The sequence below is a fragment of the Pteropus medius genome, unplaced genomic scaffold (assembly GCF_902729225.1).
Source record: "Pteropus medius unplaced genomic scaffold, Ma_sr-lr_union100, whole genome shotgun sequence".
In the NCBI taxonomy this organism is placed as follows: Eukaryota; Metazoa; Chordata; class Mammalia; order Chiroptera; family Pteropodidae; genus Pteropus; species Pteropus medius.
In genome coordinates this window covers 6278847-6301516 of record NW_024344240.1, presented here as the reverse complement: position 1 = coordinate 6301516, position 22670 = coordinate 6278847, and the positions used below count along the sequence as shown (strand labels likewise).

The 22670-nt window shown below is 35.7% G+C and overlaps 1 protein-coding gene, 1 long non-coding RNA gene and 1 other non-coding gene across 3 annotated transcripts; 1 reads left to right on the top strand and 2 right to left on the bottom strand.

Moving 5' to 3' along the window:
* Positions 1-1195: 1195 nt before the first annotated feature.
* RPS20 (ribosomal protein S20) lies at positions 1196-2685 on the bottom strand. Its single transcript, XM_039868917.1, has 4 exons — positions 2493-2685; positions 2170-2269; positions 1816-1889; positions 1196-1412 (listed from the first exon to the last, which is right to left on the bottom strand). Exons 1-4 carry the CDS (start codon positions 2493-2495, stop codon positions 1230-1232), a joined length of 360 nt encoding a protein of 119 aa, XP_039724851.1. The 5' UTR covers positions 2496-2685; the 3' UTR covers positions 1196-1229.
* On the bottom strand, positions 1956-2022 carry LOC120607637 (small nucleolar RNA U54). Its single transcript, XR_005654188.1, has one exon. It is a non-coding gene; the product is annotated as a small nucleolar RNA U54 (small nucleolar RNA).
* Positions 2686-2741: 56 nt separating the features above from the next.
* Positions 2742-5771, top strand: LOC120607234 (uncharacterized). The gene is made up of 2 exons (XR_005654108.1): positions 2742-2934; positions 3163-5771. It is a non-coding gene; the product is annotated as an uncharacterized LOC120607234 (long non-coding RNA).
* The last annotated feature ends 16899 nt before the right edge of the window (positions 5772-22670 follow it).

Sequence of the window (22670 nt, the reverse complement as noted above, 5' to 3'; positions counted from 1 at the left end):
TTTGGAGCTGTGTAAGCTACGCAAGTCTAATACACAACTGAAAGTATAGAGAGAAATCTGGGCCAAATGTCGATTTGAATGTACATGGTAACTGAAGTCAGTGGACAAAATAATCCAGTGAAAGCTTAAGCACAAACCCAATGTAAAGGCATGAATTTCATGACTAATACAATTAAGAACAGCTAATGTGAGAGCATTAATCTTCTGAAGGGACTATTATTTGTAAAAATGTTTACTTTTGTCAGATGTATTTCTGAAAAATTTCTCTAAAGACATTCAGAAAAACATTCGATTACATATTCTATAGCAAAAACTTTTCAATACTTTAATGGGATATCAAAAGATGGATTCTCATCTTGTATACCTGTTTAAATCTCAGCTATGCTTTCAAGCTCTAGGACAATGGGCAAGTTAAAACTCTAAGCCAATTTCTGGATCTACATACACAATAGGAATTTAAGCATACAACCTGGTAGTTAATATTATCCACTGTGCCAACAGAAGCTTTGCTAAATGAATTTGGCCTATGTGACATGCTTTTCAGTCCTAAAGTTTCATAGTGAATAATCTACACATTGTTAAAATTCCAAGTAATGTATATAAAATACAAGTCTAGATACAACCTATCAGCAAAGTACTAGTATTTACTTTTACCTTTTAATCTAAAATATATGTAAAACCAATGTTGCCAAAACCTGTTAAAATTTGCCTTGTTTACTCTTTAGCTGTGTATCTTCTAAAAAGGAGGGACGACTTTAACTCGCAGAGCCAGGGCTAGAACTTGTTTTCCCAGTTACTTGTCCTCTAACGCGCCAGGCTCTAAACCAGTCATAGAACTTCAGAATCACCCCAGAAACTGTTTGTGTTATAGGACAGAATCCCAAATCAATTAAGTCAGAATTTCCTGTGATAGGACCCAGACATACATTCTTTGAAAAAGCTCCAATATGCAGCCAGTTATAAAGCCACCACACTATACATTCATCAACGGTCAGGTCTCATGTATTTAGTTAACAGAACCCAGTTGTCCTGTAATTCCAAGTATAAACTGGTTTAGCAGACTCTACAGAATATAATGAAAACAGGACAGGTTACCACAGCATATCCAACTAATTTTGATTATTCTACTTGAAAGAAAATTCAGTCAAAATTTAGTCTTAAAATGTGCCATTACTGCAAATAAAAGTCAACAAAATTTAACTGATAGTCAATTTATTAAAAAGTCTGATTTAAGCATCTGCAATGGTGACTTCAACCTCAACTCCTGGCTCAATACTGATGGAAGTAATCTGCTTAACAATCTCAGAAGGGCTGTGCAAGTCAATGAGTCGCTTGTGGATCCTCATCTGAAAACGATCCCAAGTCTTAGAGCCTTCTCCACAGGGAGTTTTTCTTGTAGTGATTCTCAGAGTCTGCAATAAAAGACAAAGAAAACCAAATATTTTTGGTTTTATGCTCATCTCTGGAAAATTATTACTCTGAAGTATCCATTTGAAATTTCGCAGGACACCATTTCTATCCACATAAACAGGTTTTCAGATACTATAAAGTTATAACAGCAAGTCCATTTTCACTCAGCCACCCTTGGAACTTATGATTGTGAAGCATCATATGACACCAAGACAACAGCAAGAAAAAGGTTTCAACTGTTACCTCTAAAAGCTATGTAGTTAATATGAACCAACCTCTACCAGCAATTTTTATTTGGATTTGTTGTTAGCACCATATGAAAACTTTTTGGCGGCCAAACCCCTTATCTTAAATATACAATAACCATAAGCGACTCCTACTTCTTGCCCCTATGATTTACTTCACCTTGGTGGGCATCCGAACTGGTCCTTTCACTTTGAGATTCTTGTCCTTCGCACCTCTGATCAAGTCAGCACACACTTCAGGAAAATAAAAGCATCTTTTAGTTCATTCAAAGCAACCAAAATCGTTTAAGAAACTAACTGCGCTGGCTCAGAATAGCGTATACAACTATCACCATAATTCAACACAGTAATTCTCTCCTCATTGCCAACTATGAAGTAAAAGACACGGTAAAAATTCTCGATTTGTCTTTTTAGGATGAGCACTTGTCACTTTCCGAGTCAATCTCGCACAGTAACAAGTCAAACTCTTAGCTCTTTTGGCCCCAAGGACTCATCGTGAAACTACTGTACTGACCCTTCTCCAAAGATTTTACGTTGCGGCTGGTCAAAGTAATTCTAATTCGGTGAATCGCCACCTCTGGTTCCACGGGCGTCTTTCCGGTATCTTTAAAGGCCTATTAAAGAGGAAAACACCAAAATTTATAAAGCCTGTCAATTCTAGAGAGACCGCCGTTATCAAACCGTCCCGGGTTCTTCCACCACTTCAGGAGCTCCTCGACTCATGAGTCTCGTTTACTCACCGCCTCCCCTCATTCCGGCACACGTTCTCTGAAGAGAACGACACCGGGACCGAGTGCCGCCGCGGCCACAACCGCACGGCGCTGCCCCCCGCCTCACCATGGCTGCAGCGCGGCTTCCTGACCGACTTGTTCCTCCACGAGAGCGAACAGCGGTGAGTCAGGAGCAACAGCGAGCAGGACGAAACACAGCTGAAGCTGCTACCCCGTCTTCCTCCAAAAGAAGGGAGCGTGGCCTGCGTGGCGCTTATAAACCTGTGCTCGCGTCTGCATCCGGGTCCTACACGCGTCCCCGCGCTGCCCCGGAAGAGGAATCGCCCCGCGGGCTCTGGAGGCTCTAGAGGCGCCAGCCGAAGATGGAGTGCCGCGGGGTTGGCGGGAGAGGCGCGGCTGCGAGCGTCCCCTGTCGGCCCGGCGGAGTCAGAGCACACGCGAGGCAGGAGCCCCGCCAGCGCAGTCGCCGAGGTCCTCTGGCTGGCCGCTTGGCAAAGATGAGAGGGAGAACGCGACCTGGCCTAAAACCAGAGAAACTCCTCTGTCTGGTGAGCCTACCCCTTGCCTCTTCAAAGTCAAAAAGACTCCTGTGGTTTTTACAGTGCACATTTTGCTTCCCATGCAAACAAGGTCACTTGTTCTTTGGGCAAGTGGGTAACTTCTGAGTTTAACTCACTTATTAGGAAAAAAGATGCTGCTAACCTGGCATGTTATTTTTTAAAATTCATAAGTAGTTATTTTTCATAATGTAAAATAATCCTTTCGTGATATTTCAGCTTCTGGATTCCCAGACCTATAGAAGTATCTACATCTGTTTCTAGAAAGCACCTGAACTTCAGTTCGTCCTTCTAGGAAAGTGAAGGCAAAAATGTCAAGATTGCTGGGACCATCTTGGAGCGTGTTGTACATTGGGAGGCCGGGACTGGGAATCCAGGTTATCCACCTAATTCTAAAACATGTTATCTCCTCTCTGTTCAGATAAAGTAATATTGGATAAGATGCTTCAAGATCTCCCTAAACCTGAGCATCTATTCATAACCAAATGTGGGACAAAGAACAATGGAAAAACAAAGAGTGGTCATTTGACCTAGGTAGCCAGGAGATATAGCTTAGTGAGAACACATACTTAAAGAAAGATGAAAGGATAGTTAAATATAATAAAATCTGTGAGATATGTTTTGATACAGGAATAAAATAACCTCGTGTTATTTTACATGTGAACCTCTGAATGCAGAAGAGTTATTTGCTCAGACACATAACTGTGTCAATGGGTGAATGACAGAACTCTGACCCTGTCAATTAGAGCTCTTTCTTGAACTTTCCTCTTCTGTTCCTTGGAGGGAAATTATACTTGAAACTTTTATCAAGTAATAGTATTGGCTTACTTATTTGGTGATAATTAGACATGGCTAATAGCTGGCTTTCTTTGGCTCACAAAGAATATATACTAGATGTTGCTGTCATTTAATGATTAATTTAAATGTTAAAATTGAGATATTGTCCAGATAAGTTATTTTTAAATATCATCCCTTGGCTGTAAATACTATATTAGTAGAATTTGCAGCAGAAAATCCAAAAAACAAACAAACAAACAAACATTACTAGCTGTAATCAAAATGCTACTTCATAACTTAGGGCTTTAACTTAGCAGTATGGCTATCAACAACAAACAGAGAAAAGTACAATTGCCTAAGTTCCCTGAGATGTAATCAACCACCACTGCATTAGTTTGGAAGGTGAATGAATGGGCATCTTCAGAGACAGCTTACAGCATCTGTTTTACTAATGTGCGAAACGACCTGAAATTCAATGATGGAGTGCTCAGGAAGTACACCGATGACTTTTTTCAATAACAAATATGTTACCTCTATTTGTAAGCTTGACTTCCCCTTCAAGTAGTTGAGGAAATGGTGAACAAATTAATTTTCTTGAGCAGAGAAGAAGAATTTCAGTATAGACAATGGAAAAATATGGCCTTGCATGTATGGGAAAAATTGTTGATGTGACTAGAACTAAGAAATCAGCTGGTTAAAATAATATGTGGCAAATGTAATGAAAAACTATCACTTTTTAAGTTGACAAGGTTTAGGTTCAAACATTTTTGTTGTATTTTTCTCTTGGAAGTTAGCACCTGCTATGGTCCCCAAATTTCAATTTAAAATGTGATGTTTTAATATTAGAATAGTAAAACATTCATTGGAGAAAAAGTAGAATTTAACCATAAGCACAAAAGAAGAAGAAAATACATAATGCCACCATTAAGAGGTAAACCACATATTTATACCTCCAGGTGTATATTTATCTCTTAAAAATGGGCTTATACTCTTTATACAGTTTGATGAGCTGCTTTATTCACAGAATATTTTGTTACAGGAAGTACACTTCCACAACATCACCTTTAATGCGTGAACTGTGTGGATAGTTCATTCATAATTTCTTGAATTAGTCCTCTATTTTTAGACATTTAGGGTGTTTTTCCATTTTTCACGCTTACAAAAAAACAATGAAGTACATGCTTCTAGACCTAGTTCTCTCAGACTAAGCACATTTGACATTTTGGGACTGATGATTCTTTTTCATGGGGGCTATCCTATATATTGTAGAATGTTTAGGCATTTCTGGCCTCCACCCACTAGATGCCTGTAGCAACCCCTTCTCTCCAGTTGTTGACAATCAAGTTTCCAGACATTGTCAAATGTCTCCTGTAGTGCAAAATTCACCACTCCCTGCAGCCCTCCTCAACCACTCCTTCTCTTATGAGAACCACTGCTGTAGATGAATTTTTTAACTCATTCTTAATGCCTTAGATTACTAAATATACTTATCCTTTGATCGTTTAATCAGAGAATAAGCATATTTTAAATAATTAGGTAAATTGCCCTCTGGGAAGGTTATACCCAAATAGATACTTTTTCAGCCGTAGTCTGAAAAATTGAATTAAATATTTGTGTCATCATAAAATTTGAAAATATTCTTAAGGCCATTACAGACTGTTTTAAATATCTCTGCCCATAGCTTTCCTTCACTAATTTTTGTAGTTCTTTTAAAATTATCTTGTAAAGACTTTTACTGCAAGTATTTGTGTCTTTCTGTAGACAGCCATCTACTGGTCCTTTGCTGCAATGACAGTGTCATAGTATTACTTCCAAAAGGAAATCGATAGCAATTAAAAACTACTTAATTCAAGAAAAATAAACAAGTTGTTTCAAAGTGAAAAAATAAAATAAAATAAAAATTAATCTTATTTAAAAACTTCTTAATTCATGGTACACACATGCATATTTATGAACAAAATTACAAAGGCAAAATGTCAAGTGAATTTGGATGTCTGGACACTATTTTATTTGCAGAATTTTTGATCTAAATAAAATTTATGTTAAAACTCTTCAGTCTGAAATTTAAGAATAAAACCCAGAAAGAGTTTAAAACTTTTGTGGTTACCCATGTTGTATTGGTAGGGGAGTGAAATGTGGAGGCAATTTTTGTGGTTTACTAGGATTATAGGTGAGGACTTAGAACAGTACTGGGCATATGATAGGAGCCAGCACTGGTGAAGAGGAAATTTGGGGACTATCATTAAAACTAGTCAGCTTTCTGCTTCTGTAAATATGCTTGCTTTCTACAAATAAGCTTACTGCATTCAAGGGCTCCTGCAAAAGCTCCCTTGCACTTTGCTGGACTTGCAAAGGTAACTGTTTGTGCCTTTGCTCCACGAATGTAACTGTTTGTACCCAAGTAACAATTTGTATCTGTCGGCAACCCATGACAACTCCGGGCCTTACCAATGTTACTACTTGTAGTCTCCAAAGCAACCCCAGTCATTTGTAAAGGTTTGAGTTCAAACTGACCAATTAGCTCGGGTAAAAATTCTGGTTATATAAGCAATATTTCGACTGAGCCCACTGCCCAGATCTTCAGAGCACTAGTTCATCTGAGACTGCATGCTAAATTTGAATTCTCCTTCTCTCTGAGTTACTGCTTGGTTTTTCATTGGACTAGGTTTTGGAGCTTCGGGGATATTTTTCCACAACACTGATGCAAGTGCACTGTCTGCACTAGTATCAATTTGATTTTCACATCAATGTTGGGAGATGAGTACTGTTGTACATATTTTATATATGAGGAAGCTGAGGTTAGGTGAATTGAGATTAGGAAGCTGAGGTGGGTAGCCAAGGTCATAGGAAAAACCAATGTTTGAACCCATGAAGTCTAACTCTAGAATCTGCACTCTTAGCCACTAGCTATACTATCTTATTTTTACCATTAATGTTATGTTAGCTCTTTTATCATTAGTAGCAGTACTATATCTGAAAGATGCAAAATCCTATTGTTAAATAGCATGACAGGGAAGGGCTTTATATATTTCACTTTAGTCAAGGCGAGTGCCATGTTGGGAGCTGCTATATGGAAAGGCTCACATAGCAAGGAAATGAGGGCAGCCTGTGGCCAGAAACAAGCGGCCCCAAAAGAACTGAAATTCTACCGACTACCATGTGATTTTGGAAGCAGATCCATCCTTGGTTGAGCTTTCAGTTGAGCGCTCAGCACTGGCTGACACCTTGACTGGAGCCATAATGAGAGACCCTGAGCAGGGGACCCTCCCGAGCTGAGTCTGGATTCCTGATCCATAGAAACCGTGAGTTAATAACTGTGTGTTGTTTTAAGCTGCTAAATGTATGGTAATTTGTTATTCAGCAATAGGTAACTAATATGTCGTATGTATACAACATTTTTATACTGATGAAATCAGATGAAAATGTTCATTTAGAAGTCCCAAAAGGGTAACCTGAAAAACATGTGATTAGATAGTACTAAACTGCCATTGTTGCAGGGAAGGAAGAATTCCAGGCTGATTGGGTAAGAGATACTTGCCCTTCAGAATTCTTTCTTGTTGCCTTCATGAAATGCTTACCTGCCAACAGCATGGAGGCTGCATTTGCTCATATTCCTGAGGCTCAGCATGCTCCTCCAGCGTGCTCGTCTCCAGTGGTGTCTCTGCCTGGCATTGTGTGCTGAAGCATAACCTCAGAGTAGCTTCAGTACCTCCCTTAAAGTTATTTTAGAGCTAAATTCAAAATTTTGATTTGAATTTCTGTTAACATTCTTGGTCATTTGAAACTGATTTAAAGTTTAGTTATTTATTGTCTTTTTTCCACCTCTTTTATTAAGGCTAGACATTACACAGATAATATGGACTGACTACTACATCCAGGCACTGGGAATATTCACGTCCTACGGAACATGCATTTCAGTCGAAGAGACAGATAGCTAGTTGTGAAACAGATAAGAATTTCAGACAGTGATAATTTCCATGAAGAAAATAACACAGGTAAGTGGTTAGAGCATAACTTCGGGGGCAGAGGCTGTGTGGGCAGGGAAGGCCTGTGAAGAGGCACATCAGTCAAAGCTCCTGGATGCAAATTATAGAAATTTCTGGATCACTTTAGGCAGATTTAAAGGTAGTAGAAGAATATGTAGCAGGGTTGGGGAGGCAGCCTTCGAAGAGTATGCCACAGGAACAATGCCCCAGTCGTGACCTGGGGCTGAGCTCCAATGTTGTGGCAGGCTCTTCTGACCCCAACTGTGCTGGACCGTGGCCACTGACACCATGTTGAAGTCACTGTCTCTGCTACCACTGGAAGCTAGATCTATGCACTGCTGTGGTCACCACTTGTTCCAGAAGGGATTCTGCATGGTTCCTTGTTTCTTTGTGCCAACATCTGATGGACAGAGCCTAGCTCATATGGCCATGGCCAAGCTGCCGGGAAAGTGGTATCGGCATTTTGGGCTGTGTAAGTAAATGGAATAACAAATGTCAACTCAGGAGGTGATATTTGAGCAGAGGATGGAATCACAGGAAGGAGCCATGTAGTAATCTGGGGCACAGCTTCTTAGGCAAAGGGGATAGCAAAGCCAGTAGGTCAGACGTAGGCATGCTGTGTTTGAGGAACTAAGAAGCTGCGACTCAGTGGGTAAGGGAGAGGGTGAAGAGAGATGACATCACGGAGAGGGTGGGACCAGGTAATATAAGTACCTTGTAAAGCAGCATCAGAAGCTTGGATTTTATTCCAAGTGCAACAGGAAGCTGCCTGTATTAGTTTCCTAGGGCTACTATAAAAATTACCACAAACTTGGTGGCTTAAAACAACAAATTTATTCCGTCACAGTTCTGGAGGCCAGAAGTCCCAAATATTTCATTATATAATATCAAAAATTCACATTTGGTAACATCACTACTCATTTTGTCAGTAAGTCATTAACTATAGGGAAGCTGTCAGGCCTATGGTGGCAGATACAAGTTTTCCAAAGTTCTAATTTTTGCCTCAAAGTTTTTTGGCAATTGCTCATTGGCAGTTGGCTGTTAATTGTTTTCTTTAAAATGACAGGCTTACTTCATTTGTTTTTGAGGAAATGTCTGCCAAATACTCATGTTTGAATAACCATAGTTGGTCTTTCAGTTGTTTTTTTCAGTAAAAATGGTGTTCCATGAAAAAAAAAAAGAATCTGGTTCAGCTTTAACTCAATAGCACAAATGCTTTTCCGCAAAACAACCATTATACCTCATTATGTAGCAAGAGCATTTTATGTGTATTCCCATTTGATCACATAAGACATAAAAAGGACAAGATCAAGATTTACCAAAATGTATCAATTTTACTGTTTGCTCACTAATTTTAAGTTTTTCTATTACTATGAGTGAATTAAGCATCATTTTATATATTTAAAAAACATTTGTATTTGCTGTTCTATGGATTACCAGTTCATATCCTGCCCATTTTTTCAGTTAGGTTATTGATCATTTACTCAGTGATTTAGTAAGAGCTCTTCGCCACACAAATTGGCTCTTAATTTGTGATCTGAGTTAAAGATATTTTGTTTGAGTTTGTTGATTTTCAAATTTTGTTCATGGTGGTTTTTACTATGTAGAAATTTTATTTTTATTTTTTATTTCTTAATTTAATTAATCTTTTATTGCTTTGAATTTGGGTCATACTTGTCTCTCACAACTTCATTTTAAAGAATCTCTATGTTTTTGTTATGGTGCTTCTGAAGTTTCATTGTTTACACTTATTTCTCTGACCTTTTTGAGACTTATTCTTATATAAGATATTAGGTAGAATCAAATTATTTTTCCAGATAATTACCTAGCTTTTTTACTTAAAAAAATCTTAGGATGTCTTGATCTCTCTTATAGAGGTCTTATATGGAAAATAACTGGTCATCATTATTTTGCTTTACTCTGAGTGGTGTACAGCAGTGTGCCATTTGCTCTATACTTTTTCATACAAAACATCATTATCTTCATCTTACCAATGTTGAGACTTAAAATAGTGATTTCAGCAGAGCCTATTAATGTGCATTATTTTTGTTTTTGTTTTTAAGAGCCTTATTGAGATATAATTAACATTAAACTACACATACTTACTAAATTATTATATTTTAAAATTTCAAAAATACACATTTGGCTCTGTCTGTGGAAGAGGCCAAGGGGCAATGGCAAGACTTCTAGACTTTGGTGGCTAAATACTATTCCTCATTAAAATAATCCTGGGCTTACTGGAAAACTGCCTGACTCTGGGTCTGAGCAGGCATATGAGCTTGGGACATCTTATGTCACAAAGCAAGGAAGATTAATGGATTATGTTTAAAAAACAGAAAACAAAAAACAGGGGTCGGGATGAAGGAAGTTCCCTTAGCCAATTATGAGACCATTTAAGCATCAAAAAATGACTAGAATTGATAGCCATAGAACATATGAAAACCAATAAATTTACAGTGATACTTAAAAAGAGAAGGAGAGAATGAGAATAAGACCCAACAGAAAGGAATAACTAGTAACTCATTAGATGCCTAGAAGCCTAAGTAACTAGTGCACTAACTTCTTACTCTGACAATTAGCAATTAAAAGGAAGAAAATAAGCATTTACCTTTACTTTCTTGTACATAATGGATTTCTACCAAATAGCTCTATTTTTTGTGGAAGTGTTCTTTTTTTAATAGAAGTATTCTAAATAATAAATGATAGGAATGATAAAATTAGGATAGTATCATTTTGCAATTCCTAATTAAATAATTGAATCAGGCAACATGTAATGGATGGAACCATTATATGAGAGAAAGGTTGAGGGGAACCTTACAATGGAGAGATTTACTGAACCCATTAATCCACCTTAGTATTTCTGAAGGCGGAAAAACTAATCTGTTCCTCCTGTGGTGAAGTACACAACACCACATATGAAGTATTCTTCTAAGAAGTTGAATCTCAATTTAGTCAAGACGCTATAACTAAATCCACTTACAGAGAGTATGAGAGGTAATAGAAAGAGACACTACAAGGAAGCCAAAAGGCAAATCTAATATGTGGGACATTCTATAGAAAAACTAATCTGGTTTCTATGAATAAGCAAACAAATGATGCGGGGGCACTTCAGATTAAAAGAACACTTATTTGGATCCTGATTCAAACAAAACAGCCATAAAACACCTTTTTGAGGCAATTAGGAAAGTTTTTTTGCTTTTTTTAAATTATGTTTTTTTATGATGACATTCGTTAACGAAATCCAATAAGTTTCAGCTTGCATTTTAACAGTAAGGCATACATATATTTACACTGTGTATTCACCTCTCATAGTTTGATTTCTTTCTGTCACCACATATTTACTCCTTTTACCCTATCTATCGCTCCCCTCCTCCTTTCCCCCACCCTCTGGTAACAACTAGTCTATAGTCTATGTCCATGAATCTCTGTTAATTTGTCCTGTTCATATGTTGATTTTAGGTTTATATCCCACATATAAGTGATATCATGTGATTTTCTACTTTTTCTGTCTGGTTTATTTCACTTAGCATGATAATCTCGAGGTCCATCCATGTTGTCGCAAATGATGGTATTTCATCTCTTCTTATGGCTGAATAATATTCCATTGTATATATGTACCACAGCTTCTTTAGCCAGTCATCTATCGTAGGACACTTTGCTTGCTTCCATGTCCTGGCCACCATGAATAATGCTGCTATGAACATTCGTGTGCAAATATCTTTTCGGATATGAGTTTACAAGTCTTTGAGGTAAATACCCAGTAGAGGGATTACTGGATCATATGGTAGAGTAATTCGTAGTTTTTTGAAGAACCTCCATACTGTTTTCCATAGTGGCTGCACCAATTTGCAGTCCCACCAGCAGTGTTTGAGGGTTCCTTTTTCTCTGCATCCTCTCCAACATTTGTTATTAATTGTCCTGTTGTTTATAGCTATTCTAACAGGTGTGAGATGGTATCTGATTGTGGTTTTGATTTGTATTTCCCCTAATAGCTAGCTGTGTTGAACATCTTTTCATGTGTTTATTAGCCATTTCTATGTCCTCTAGGGAAGTTCTATTTGGTTCTTTTGGAAAGTTTCAATCTCCTTGCTAAAGAACTCATTCTGCTGAGCTAGGTTTTGTTTTTTTTTTCAATTCATGAAATTGTTAATGTGATTTGTTTCAGATCTCATTGAGTTGTTTTAGAAGTACCATCCTGAATTTGCTGTCATTCAAGTTGCATATTTCTATGTCTTTAAGCTTATTTTCTGGAGAGTTTTCTCTTTTTTTCTGAGCTGCCTTGTCACCTTGGTTGTTCATGATGTTTAATGGACTATTTTTCCACCTGGGCATTAATGGAAGTGTGTTCTGCTTTTTTCCCCAGGAAGATTTATTATATATTGGTTTCTCTAGCCTGCTGCAAGGAAGGTGTTTTTGTTTTGGTTTCCAGTAGGTGGTGTCTAAGTCTCTTGTATCTCCGCTTTATATAAAGCCTTAATAATGTTTTTTTTTTTCCTTTTAAGTGTTTAATCATGCTTGCTACTCTCAATCTCAGTCCCTGTCAGTGTTAGCAACAGTTTTGGTAGCATTTACTCAAATTCCCCTGGAGCTCCACGATGTTCCATCTCAGAGGATATGGGGGGAGGAGCTCTCTGGGTTGAGGGATGGGGGCTGTGGCTCAGCCTTGGTTTTCAACCACGGCTGGTAAAAATCAACTTTTGTTTCTCTGCTGCCCCACTTCCCTGCTTTCTGCCCTGATGGCTGGGCCCTGCCATCAGCCACATGGAGCTCTCAACTCTCCCAGGCAAGGTTGTTCAGGGAACTCACCACACCTTCTCCCCTCCTCTTCTCCTGCAGGGAGCTCTGGAGGCTACGAGAGACAGCTTCTTTGTTTCTCCCAGTCCACCACCCCACACACGTGGTTCTGACCTGTGATCGCTCTTGTGTGCAGATCTCATGCTCAAACATGCTGGTGTGCAGTTTGGGTGTTTTGGGTTGAGTTTTAGATGTTCGGCTTATTGTTGTTTCAAGGGGAGAGATCTAGGGACATCTCTCATTCTGCCATGTTTCTGACGTCACTCAGGAAAGTTTGATTGTTGACAGATTATTATATATTAGCAAGTAATTATTGTTAATTAATTATTGTTAATTCAGTGTAAGAAAACATCCACATTTTTAGAGATGCTTACTAAAGGATGTAGGAATGGAATGACATGACTTTTGTGCTTTAAGATACTTCAGCAAAGAAAAAAGTGGAAAAAAATAAATGAAGCATATTTGGCAAAGCTATGGTAACTGTTAAGACTGAAAGTTGATTATACTGGTCTCTTTACTTTTGCATATGTTTTAAAGTGTTAATAAAAAACATTTCCAGATTATTTAGGAATTAAAGCAAATAATAATGAGAGCCTAAACTAAGACAAAGACAATGGGATAACATCGTGTTCCCAACTATGAACTAGCAAAATGCTAGCTACATACTAGATATTCAGAATTACTTTTAATGAATGAATATATATATATTTTTTATAAACTACAAGTCATTTCAGGAAGGATACTCTGTTTTTATAGTTTTTGTATCTCTGTGTGTCTTATTCATTCATTCCTTCAACAAATATTAATTGAGCATCCACTATGTGTCAGACACTGTTTGAGGTCAGATACTGTTGAAGCCATGTTTACTCTATGGAACTTACATTCACTACATTATGTAGTGGATGAAAAAGGATTATATTTTAGAAACGTAAGCAGATAGAATGGTTTTATATCATAATATTTATTTCTTTACAGAAAATAAAAATTTAATGGTATAGAATAAGGAATGACGAGTCGACATGTGATTGTTGCTCCTTAAGATAGAATATTCAAAGTAGAAAACATTTGAGCTGAGTTCTGAATGATGACAAAGAGCCAGCCATTCCTTGAGGCAGGAAAAATCTTGGCATATTATAAGATGGAATGTAAGATGGTATGTCTAGGCAAGCTGAGTGAAGCAGAGGTCTGAGAGGTGAGATCTGAGAGATAGTCAAGGCCCAGATCATGTAGGATCTTTTAGGCCATGCTAAGGCTTTGGGATTCATTATGATATAATGAGAGTGCAATAGAAAATTTTAAGTAAGAAAGTGGTATGATGTGATTTAGGTTTTCAAAACATAAACCGGGCTGCTGCATAGAGAATTGACAATAGGAAAGTAAGCTATTAGGACGTTCTTTTAGTTGTCCAGAGAGGAAATATTAGTGGCTTGGACTAGACCTTAGCAATATATATGATGAGAAGTCATTGAATTTGGGGTGTATTTTAGAAGTATAAATGACAAGATTGGACTTGGAGCATGGAGGAAGAAGAATTAATAGGGTGACTTTTAGTTTTTGGCTTAAGTAAAAGAGTACATTTTGGGGACATTAAGCTAAAGACTTGGAAAAGAGTGGAAAACAATCACATTTTTAATCAAGTGTGGTGTGAGTTGTCAACAGAAAATGAAGACACGGAGGAGGCAGTAGGATATTACTCTGAGCTCAAAGAAGAGATCGGGGCTGGAAATATAAGTTTGAGACCCATTAGCATGGAGATGGTCATGGGATTAGTTTAAATCACATAAGGAGAATGCAGATAGAGAAGAGAAGAGGGTTCAGGATGAAGCCCTGGGCATTCAGCATTTAAGAGAATGAGGAAAAAGAACCTGTGTGGTAAGAGAAAAAGAGAATGACAGAAGTTAAGAGAAGAAAGTAGGGTATTTCAAAAAGGAGGAAATGCTCAAACTGTGTTAATGTTGAGGGGTCATGTAAGAATGAAGAAAGAATCCAAAAATCAATGTATTACACTATGTCACTAGAATAAAGGACAAAAACCACATGATCATTTCAATAGACACAGAAAAAAACATTTGACAAAATTCAACACTCTTTCATGAAAAAAAAAAACACTCAAACTAGGAATGGAAGGGAACTTCCTCAGTATGATAAAGAGCTTCTATGAGAAACCTACAGCTAACATCCTGCTTACTATTGAAAGACTGAAAGCTCTTCCCCTACGATCAGAAACAAGACAAGGATGTCTGCTCTCATGATTTCTATTTAACATTGTAGTGGAAGTTCTAGCCAGCGCACTTAGGCAAGAAAACAAAGTAAAAGTCATCCATATTGGAAAGGAAGAAATAAAGTCAGAAGACATTATCTTGTATATGGAAAATCCTAAAGAATCTGCAAAAACAAAAACCAAACAAAACCATATACACACTCAAAAACCCTATTAGAACTAATAAATGAGTTCAGCAAGATTGCAGGTTACAAGATAAATTTATAAAAATCAATTGTATTTCTATACTTAAGCAATGAAGAATCTAAAAATGAAATTAAGAAAAACTCCATTTATAATATCAAAAAGGATAAAAATCTTTGGAATAAATTTAACAAAAGAAGTGCAAAACTTGTACTTTGTAAACTACAAAATATTGTTGAAAGAAATTAAAAAAGACCTAAATAAAGAGAAATGAAGTCCATGTTCGCAGGTTGGAAAAAATATTGTCAAGATAGCAATACTCCCCAAATTGATATGCAGATTCAATATAATACTTATCAAAATATCATTTGGCTTCTTTACAAAAATTATTAAGCTGATCATAAAACATGAAAATTCAAAAAGTTTTGCATAGAGGGAATAGAAATGATAATAAGAGTTCAGTATAAGTAGGAATTTTAAAAAACAAATCTTGAAAAAGCAAAACAAAGTTGGAGAAGTCATAATTCCTGATTTTAGAACTTGTTATAAAACAGTGATCAAGACAGTTTGGTACTGGCATAAGGACTGACATATAACATATAACTCAATGGAATGTAATTAAGAGTCTAGAAATAAGCCCTCACATTTATAGACAATTGATTTTTGAAAAGGGTGCAAAAACAATTCAATGGGTGGAAGGGATAGGATTTGAACAAATGCTGCTGGGATAACTGAATACCCATATGCAAAGGAATGAAGATGGATGTCTACTTCACACCATATACAAAAATTAATTAAAAATAGATCTAAGACCTAAATGTAAAAACTAAAACTTAAAACTCTTAGAAGAAAACATAAATCTTTGTGACCTTAGATTTGTGAATGGTTTCAGACATATAACAGCAAAAGCACGTGCAACAAAAGAAAAAAAGATAAATTGGACTTCATCAAAATTAAACACTTTTGTGCAGCAAAGGACACTATCAGAAAGTAAAAGACAACCCATATAATTGGAAAAAATTTACAAATCATATATCTGATAAGATACTTGTATATGGAATACATTAAGAACTTTTATAATGAATAATAAAAGACAAATGACCCAATTAAAATATGAGCAAAGAATCCAAATAGAAATTTCTTAAAGGAAGATATACAAATGGCCAATAAGCCATGAAAAGTGCTCAACATAATTAGCCATTAAGGAAATGAAAATCAAAACCATGAGATATGACTTCACATCCACTAGGACGACCGCAATTAAAAAGACAGTTAAGGAGAAATTGGGAACCCTCATACACTGCTGCTAGGAATGTAAAATGGTTCGGCTGATTTCGAAAAAAGTTTGTCAATTCCTCAAAAGATTAAAATTAGAATTACCATGTGATCCAGCAATTCCACTCCTAGATATATAACCTAGAGAAATGAAAACATATACTCACATGGAAATTTATATGTAAATGTCCATAGCAGGATTATTCGTAATAGCCAAAAAATGCAAACAACCCAAAAGGCCATCAACTGATGAACAGATAAATAAAATGTTATATATCTGTACTATGGAGTGCTGTTTAACAATAAAAGTTAAGTACTGATACATGTTACAAAGGAATGACCCTTGAAAACATAAGGTTGAGTAAAAGAAGTTAGTCACAAAATACCATAGTTTATGATTCCATTTACACAAAATGTCAAGACTAGAGATAGAAAGTAGATTAGTGATTACCTAAGGGTTGGGGTGAGGGGAGGCAAGAGGGAAAGTGGAGTGAATACTAATGAATACAGAGATTTTCTAACATTAATTGTGATGATGGGTGCACGACTTTGTACTAAAAACCATTTAGTTGTATATTTTAAATAAGCGAATTGTATTACGTGTGAATTATATCGTAATAAAGCCATTATTACAAAACAACAGTTAAGACAGAGAATTGATCATTGATTTTACAAAATGGACCACTGATTTCATAAAGTAGAGTAACCTCAATATGAAACATTTCAAGATAAGTCAGAGTGGTTTGAAATGGAGACTACTCTTTGAAAAATTTGTACTTTAAATGAGAGCATGTGGGTATTTACTCAATAAGCCTTTTTTTTTTCATTTTATTTTATTGTCTGACTTCTTAATTTTTTTTTTATTGTGGTAAAATTTACCATCTTAACCATTGTTAAGTGTACAGTTCAGCAGGTTACATATTTTTATATCATTTTGAAAGGATCTCAAAACTTTTTCATCTCACGAATCTGAAACTTCATACCCATTAAACACAACACCCTTTTTCCTCCTCCCTGAGTTCCTATTAATTACCATTCTACTTTGTTTCTATGAATTTGACAACTTTAGATACCTCTTATAAGTGGAATCCTACAGTATTTATCTTTTTATGACTGGCTTATATCACTTAACATAATTTCCTTAAACTTCATCCATGTTGTACAATATTGCAGGATTTCCTTCCTAATACTCCATTGTATGTATATACCACATTTTGTTTATTCATCCATTCATTTGTTCCTATACATTTGGGTTGTTTCTACCTCTTGGCTATTTATTGAGATTATTGCTGTAGTGAACATAGTTCTGCAAATATGTCTTCAAAGCCCTCATTTCAATTCTTTTGGGTCTAATGGAAGTGGAACTGCTGGGTCATATGATAGTTCTATTTTTTAAAATTTGAGGAACCTCCATACTGTTTTCCATAGAGGCTGCTCCATTTTACAATCTCACCAACAGTGCACATTCCAATTTCTCCACATTCCTCATTGACAGTTGTTATTTTCTGTTTTTGTTTTAGTTTTTGATAGTAGCCATCCTAATGGGTGTTAGGTGATGTCTTGTTTTGGTTTTAATTTGCATTTCTCTAATGATTCGTGATGTTAATCATCTTTCATATGCTCCTTGGCCATTTCTATATCTTCTTTCGGGAATGTCGATTCAAGGCCTTTGCCCATTTTCTAATCAGGTACTTTAATTTTAGTCCTTGAAATGCAGGAGTTTGTTGTATATTTTGGATATTAACCCATTATCAAATATATGATTTGCAAATATTTTCTCCATTTTCCTAGGTTGCCTTTTCACTCTGTTGCCTTTGATGTACAGATGTTTCTAAATTTGATAGTCTCGTCCATTTTTGCTTTTGTTGCCTGGGCCTTTAGTGTCATATCCAAGAAATCACTACCAAGTCCAATATCACAAAGCTTTTCTCTTATGTTTCCTTCTAGGAATTTTATATTTTTAGGTCTTACATTTATATCTTTCATCTATTTTGGTTAATTGTTACATATAGTATAAGAGTTTAACTTCATTCTTTTGCATGTGGATATCCAGTTTCCCCAGAACATTTCTTGAAGAGACTGTCCTTTCTCTTATTGGCTGATCTTGGCACCCTTGTCAAAGATCATTTGACCATATATTTGAGGTTTATTTCTGGACTCTCTATTCTATTTCATTGGTCTACTTATCTGTCTTTATGTCAGTACCATGCTGTTTTCATTACTGTGGCTTCGTAATAGGTTTTGAATCAGGAAATACAAGGCTTTCAACTTTGTTCTTTTTCAAAATACTTTTGGCTATTTAGAGTCCCTTGAAATTCCATCTGAATTTTAGGATGAATTTTTCTATTTTTGAAGAATTTCCATTGGGATTTTGATAGGGATTGTGTTGAATTTGTAGATCGCTTTGGGTAGTTTGAATGTTCTTAATCATATTAAAGTTTTCCAACACATGACTATGAGGTGTCTTTCCATCTGTTTGTGCCTTCTTTAACTTCTTCTGGCAATGTTTTATAGTTTACAGTACAAGTTTTTCACCACTCTGGTGAGATTTATTCCTAAATATTTTATTCTTTTTGATGCTATTATAAATGGAATTGTTTTCTTAATTTTCTTTTCCATATTGTTCATTGTTAATGTATAGAAATGCAAGTGATTTTTGTGGCCATTTATTTTTAAATATGTGTTTATATTATAAAGAATTTTTAGAAGTTACAAAAAAAAACAAGATTTAAAAAAATGAAGAAAAGAGACATCTATAGTTCCCTAGACAACCAGCCCCAGGGAAACAAAATTTTGTTTTCAGTCTTTTTCTCTGTTTTAAGAAAAATTTGTTGACTTTTAAAAAATTATAATCATGGATGGATCTTGAGATTATCATGCTAAGTGAAATAAGCCAGACAGAAAATGTTGAGAACCATATGATTTCATTTCTATGTGGGATATAAGACAAAGCAGCAAATGAACAAGACAAACACAAACTCACAGACACAGACAACAGTTCAGTGGTTATTAGAGAGAAAGTGGGGAAGAGGAAGGTAGATAAGGGTAAAGGGAATCAAATATATGGTAACAGAAGGAAATTTAACTTTGGGTGGTGAACACACAATACAATATAAATATGACGTATTATTGAATTGTACACATTGGTTAATTTTATTAACCAATGACACCCCAACAAATTTAAAAAAGAAAAAAGATTAAAAAGTTATAATCAGACATATATAATTTTGTATTCTTCCCCACTCACTTTACAACAGATTAGGTATTTCTTTGTTATTATAATCATCATTACATTTTGAATCAACCATCATATTATAATTTAATTATTTTGAACATTTACCTTGTTTCAAATTTTTCTCCAGAAGAAATGACTCTTAGCGAACATTCTGCTAATTAAAATGTTTATTTTGTAGTATTTCCTAGGATTAATTCACAGAAGCATAATTACTGAGTCAGTAAATATAAATATTTTTGAGGTTCTTGACATATATTTGCCAAACTGCAATTGCTTTCCAGAAAGTTATAGTAATCTATATTGTCACCAGCAATATATCGAAGATCCTGTTTTACCACAGCTTCATTTGCATCAAGAATCTTGTGCATGCGTGTATTTTTAAGACACCTTATTTTTAATTTGCAGTTCTTCAAGTACTTGTGAAACAACATTTTCCTATTATTTTATATTCGTTTTCTAAATTCATTTTATTTATCATTAATTGGCTTTTCAAGATTTTTGTCCATTTCTCCATTAGGGCATGATGATTTTTCATTTTTATTTGTATGCATTCTTTATATAAAAAGTTAATACACTGTCAGTCACATTTTGACCAAATTTTTTCTCAGCCAGTTGTCTGTATTTTATTTATATTTTAATATCCAGAAGTTATACTTTTTATATAATGAAATCTGGGAATCTCCTTTATAGTTTTTCACTGCTTTTATAAAAGCTTAGAAATTCCTTCTTCCTCTAATTTGTATCAACTATGCAAATCGATTTTCTTCTAGTGTTATAGATGCTCTGTAATCGATCCGGAAATGATTTTAGTATGTGGTATGCAAGATATTTATTTTAAAAAATGTGTAGTTTTAGTAAAACTGTTGGTGATAGGCTAAAAGTTTCTTGAAAACAGGAAGCATGACATATTCACTCTTTGGTTTCCTTGACTTTCCTAGACAGGAGATCACTGAACACAGCCTCTGTTTCCTCAGGCTATAGCAGCCCAAGCTACAGTCAGGAAAGATGGGTTCCCCTTCCTTCCCTCTGTTCAGTATACTAACTGCTTGTTCCCTCGCTAGTGTCATGACATCTCCCCAGGGACTGCTGCCCCTGCTGTCCCTGCAGATATCTTCCTCTTTTGCCAAATGAGGGAAAAGCTATCACACATGTTAGCCAGCAGTGCCCCCAGCTCTTCTTTCATTTCAGTCATTCTGATTTCAGTTGTTCATTTGACTTTCCACCCTCCCCACTGATAATTTTTTTCTGGACGTCACCTCCAAAGATCCACTCCTTCTGTACCTAGAGTAGCCTAAGCTACTTTGCCATGAGATTGTCTTCAGGATAAATTTCTTTTTCATTTGAACAGCTCCTCCTCAATTAAGGAGAAGCCATTATTTTCTGATTGCCTTTTAACTTTTTGCTTTAGAGAGGTGGAGGAATTGTGGGTGGGGGCCATCTATTAATCCAGCTTTGTAGTGATCATTTTCACGAAGTCTTTGAGGCTTGGTATAAATAAAATTCCAATCAGGCACTCCCACTACCTTCACTGATGCCAGAAGTTGTGAGTTCCTACTATAGGTCTGACTCTGGGACCCTTATTAAAGAGTTAAAAAAAAAAAAAAAAAACCTCTTTAAAACTGAATCTTTATTGCCTAAAGAGGAATCTGTAAAATAAGGAGGGTGGGGAGAATACAAATAAATGAAATCTAAAAGTAGACCCTAAGTCTGATGAAAGCCAATGCTGGATAGCAGACCTCTTAGAAAATACAAAAATAAACTGTCGAAAATCTCTCCATCATGTTCTCTTCTAATACCCTAGTGGAATACTAATGAGTACCAGAATAGCCAAAACATGGACATCAAGAAAGCCAGAAGAGAAGTTCCTGAACAAACCACTAATTGCATACTCAAGCTTGAATTGAATTGACTCTATCTCAGAAACAGAATCATCCTAGTGAAGGGTTATTCTAATTTGTTACAATAGTAGGAAATTATGAAATAATTATGGAATGATACACTCTAGTAGATAATTAATGATAGTTATATGATCTACCCATAGTAAACCTGCGTGACACTCATCATAACATTCATTTGAGAAATAAGGGAGAAAATCAGTTGTTTCCCTGTCCTTAAAAAAAAAAAGCGTTTATTTTTCAGATTGTGGCAGAATCTAAATTTCTTAAGGACTTAAAGATTAGTCAATGTTTGACAGATGTTTGGTCACACTGACTATACAAGGTGTTCTAATATGATTCACCATTTCTTAAAGGGAGAAAATCTACTTCTAGTACTGAAGTCAGGGAAATTCTGTAACTTGACTCTTCTGTAAGGGGATTTGCTTCTGGCATTGACTGCCATTATTTTGTCAAGTTTTTTTTTTTTCTCCTTTCCCTTTAAATTTCTTCTGGCTACACTCTACTATTTCATAGACCTTTAGGTTTTCTTTCTTTGTAATTTGAAGTCCTATTCACTATTCACAGGAAGCTGTCTTGCTTTGTGTAGTCCTTCTCAGCTGCTTCTGCTGTACTTAGCTGACTGGGGGCTTGTTTCTTTAGGCTTTTTCTCATTGAAGGAGACTGTACTATTTTATTACTCTATTATAAAGAAAGTATGGATTTCACAAAGTGAGTTGAGTCACATGTATCAAAGTAATAAAAAAGAATATTTAGTTTAATCGATTTGATTGTTTCTTAAAATTTATTTAATAAAAAAGCACATTAAACTATCTCCCTATCATCCACCTTCTGAGACATGCCCATACACTCATTTTCATCTTTTTTTTATTTAGTTTTAATTTTCATCAGTTATACATAGACAGCAGTTAAAGAGTCAAATAGTTGCACTAGAATTATTACCCCAAAAAAACCTCTAGAATGCCACACTAACTCTTGGAATTTTGCAACCACTTTCAATTCCCTTTCGTTGTTGGTTTTGATATTTAAGTCTGTACTGCTAAGTAATGTGCTTATGTGGACACTTCTTGATTTTTTTTTTTTAGTCGTAGGCATTATCTATTGATTTCTCTCTTCGGAAGATTGGGATTTAGTTTTATTCCACTTCTATTCCCAGTACCTATAGTCACAATTCCTCTCCATTCATCCTTCCATCATTGTTATGATATAGTTTTGGTTATATCAATATACAATGTTACCTTATTATAGCTATATAAGGCTATTTTGAACTGAACCATTTGTTATGCAATATATGCTTTTCTTGTATTGCCCAACTTTTTGTATCCTCTAAAATTAATAAACTTTGTTTCATTTGCTTCATT

Coding starts and splice junctions, on each gene's coding strand:
- RPS20 (XM_039868917.1), bottom strand. Junction 1,890..2,169: donor CGTAAAATCTTTGGAGAAGG/GTCAGTACAGTA, acceptor ATTTTCCTGAAG/TGTGTGCTGACTTGATCAGA. Junction 1,413..1,815: donor CAGTTCGGATGCCCACCAAG/GTGAAGTAAATC, acceptor CTTTTATTGCAG/ACTCTGAGAATCACTACAAG.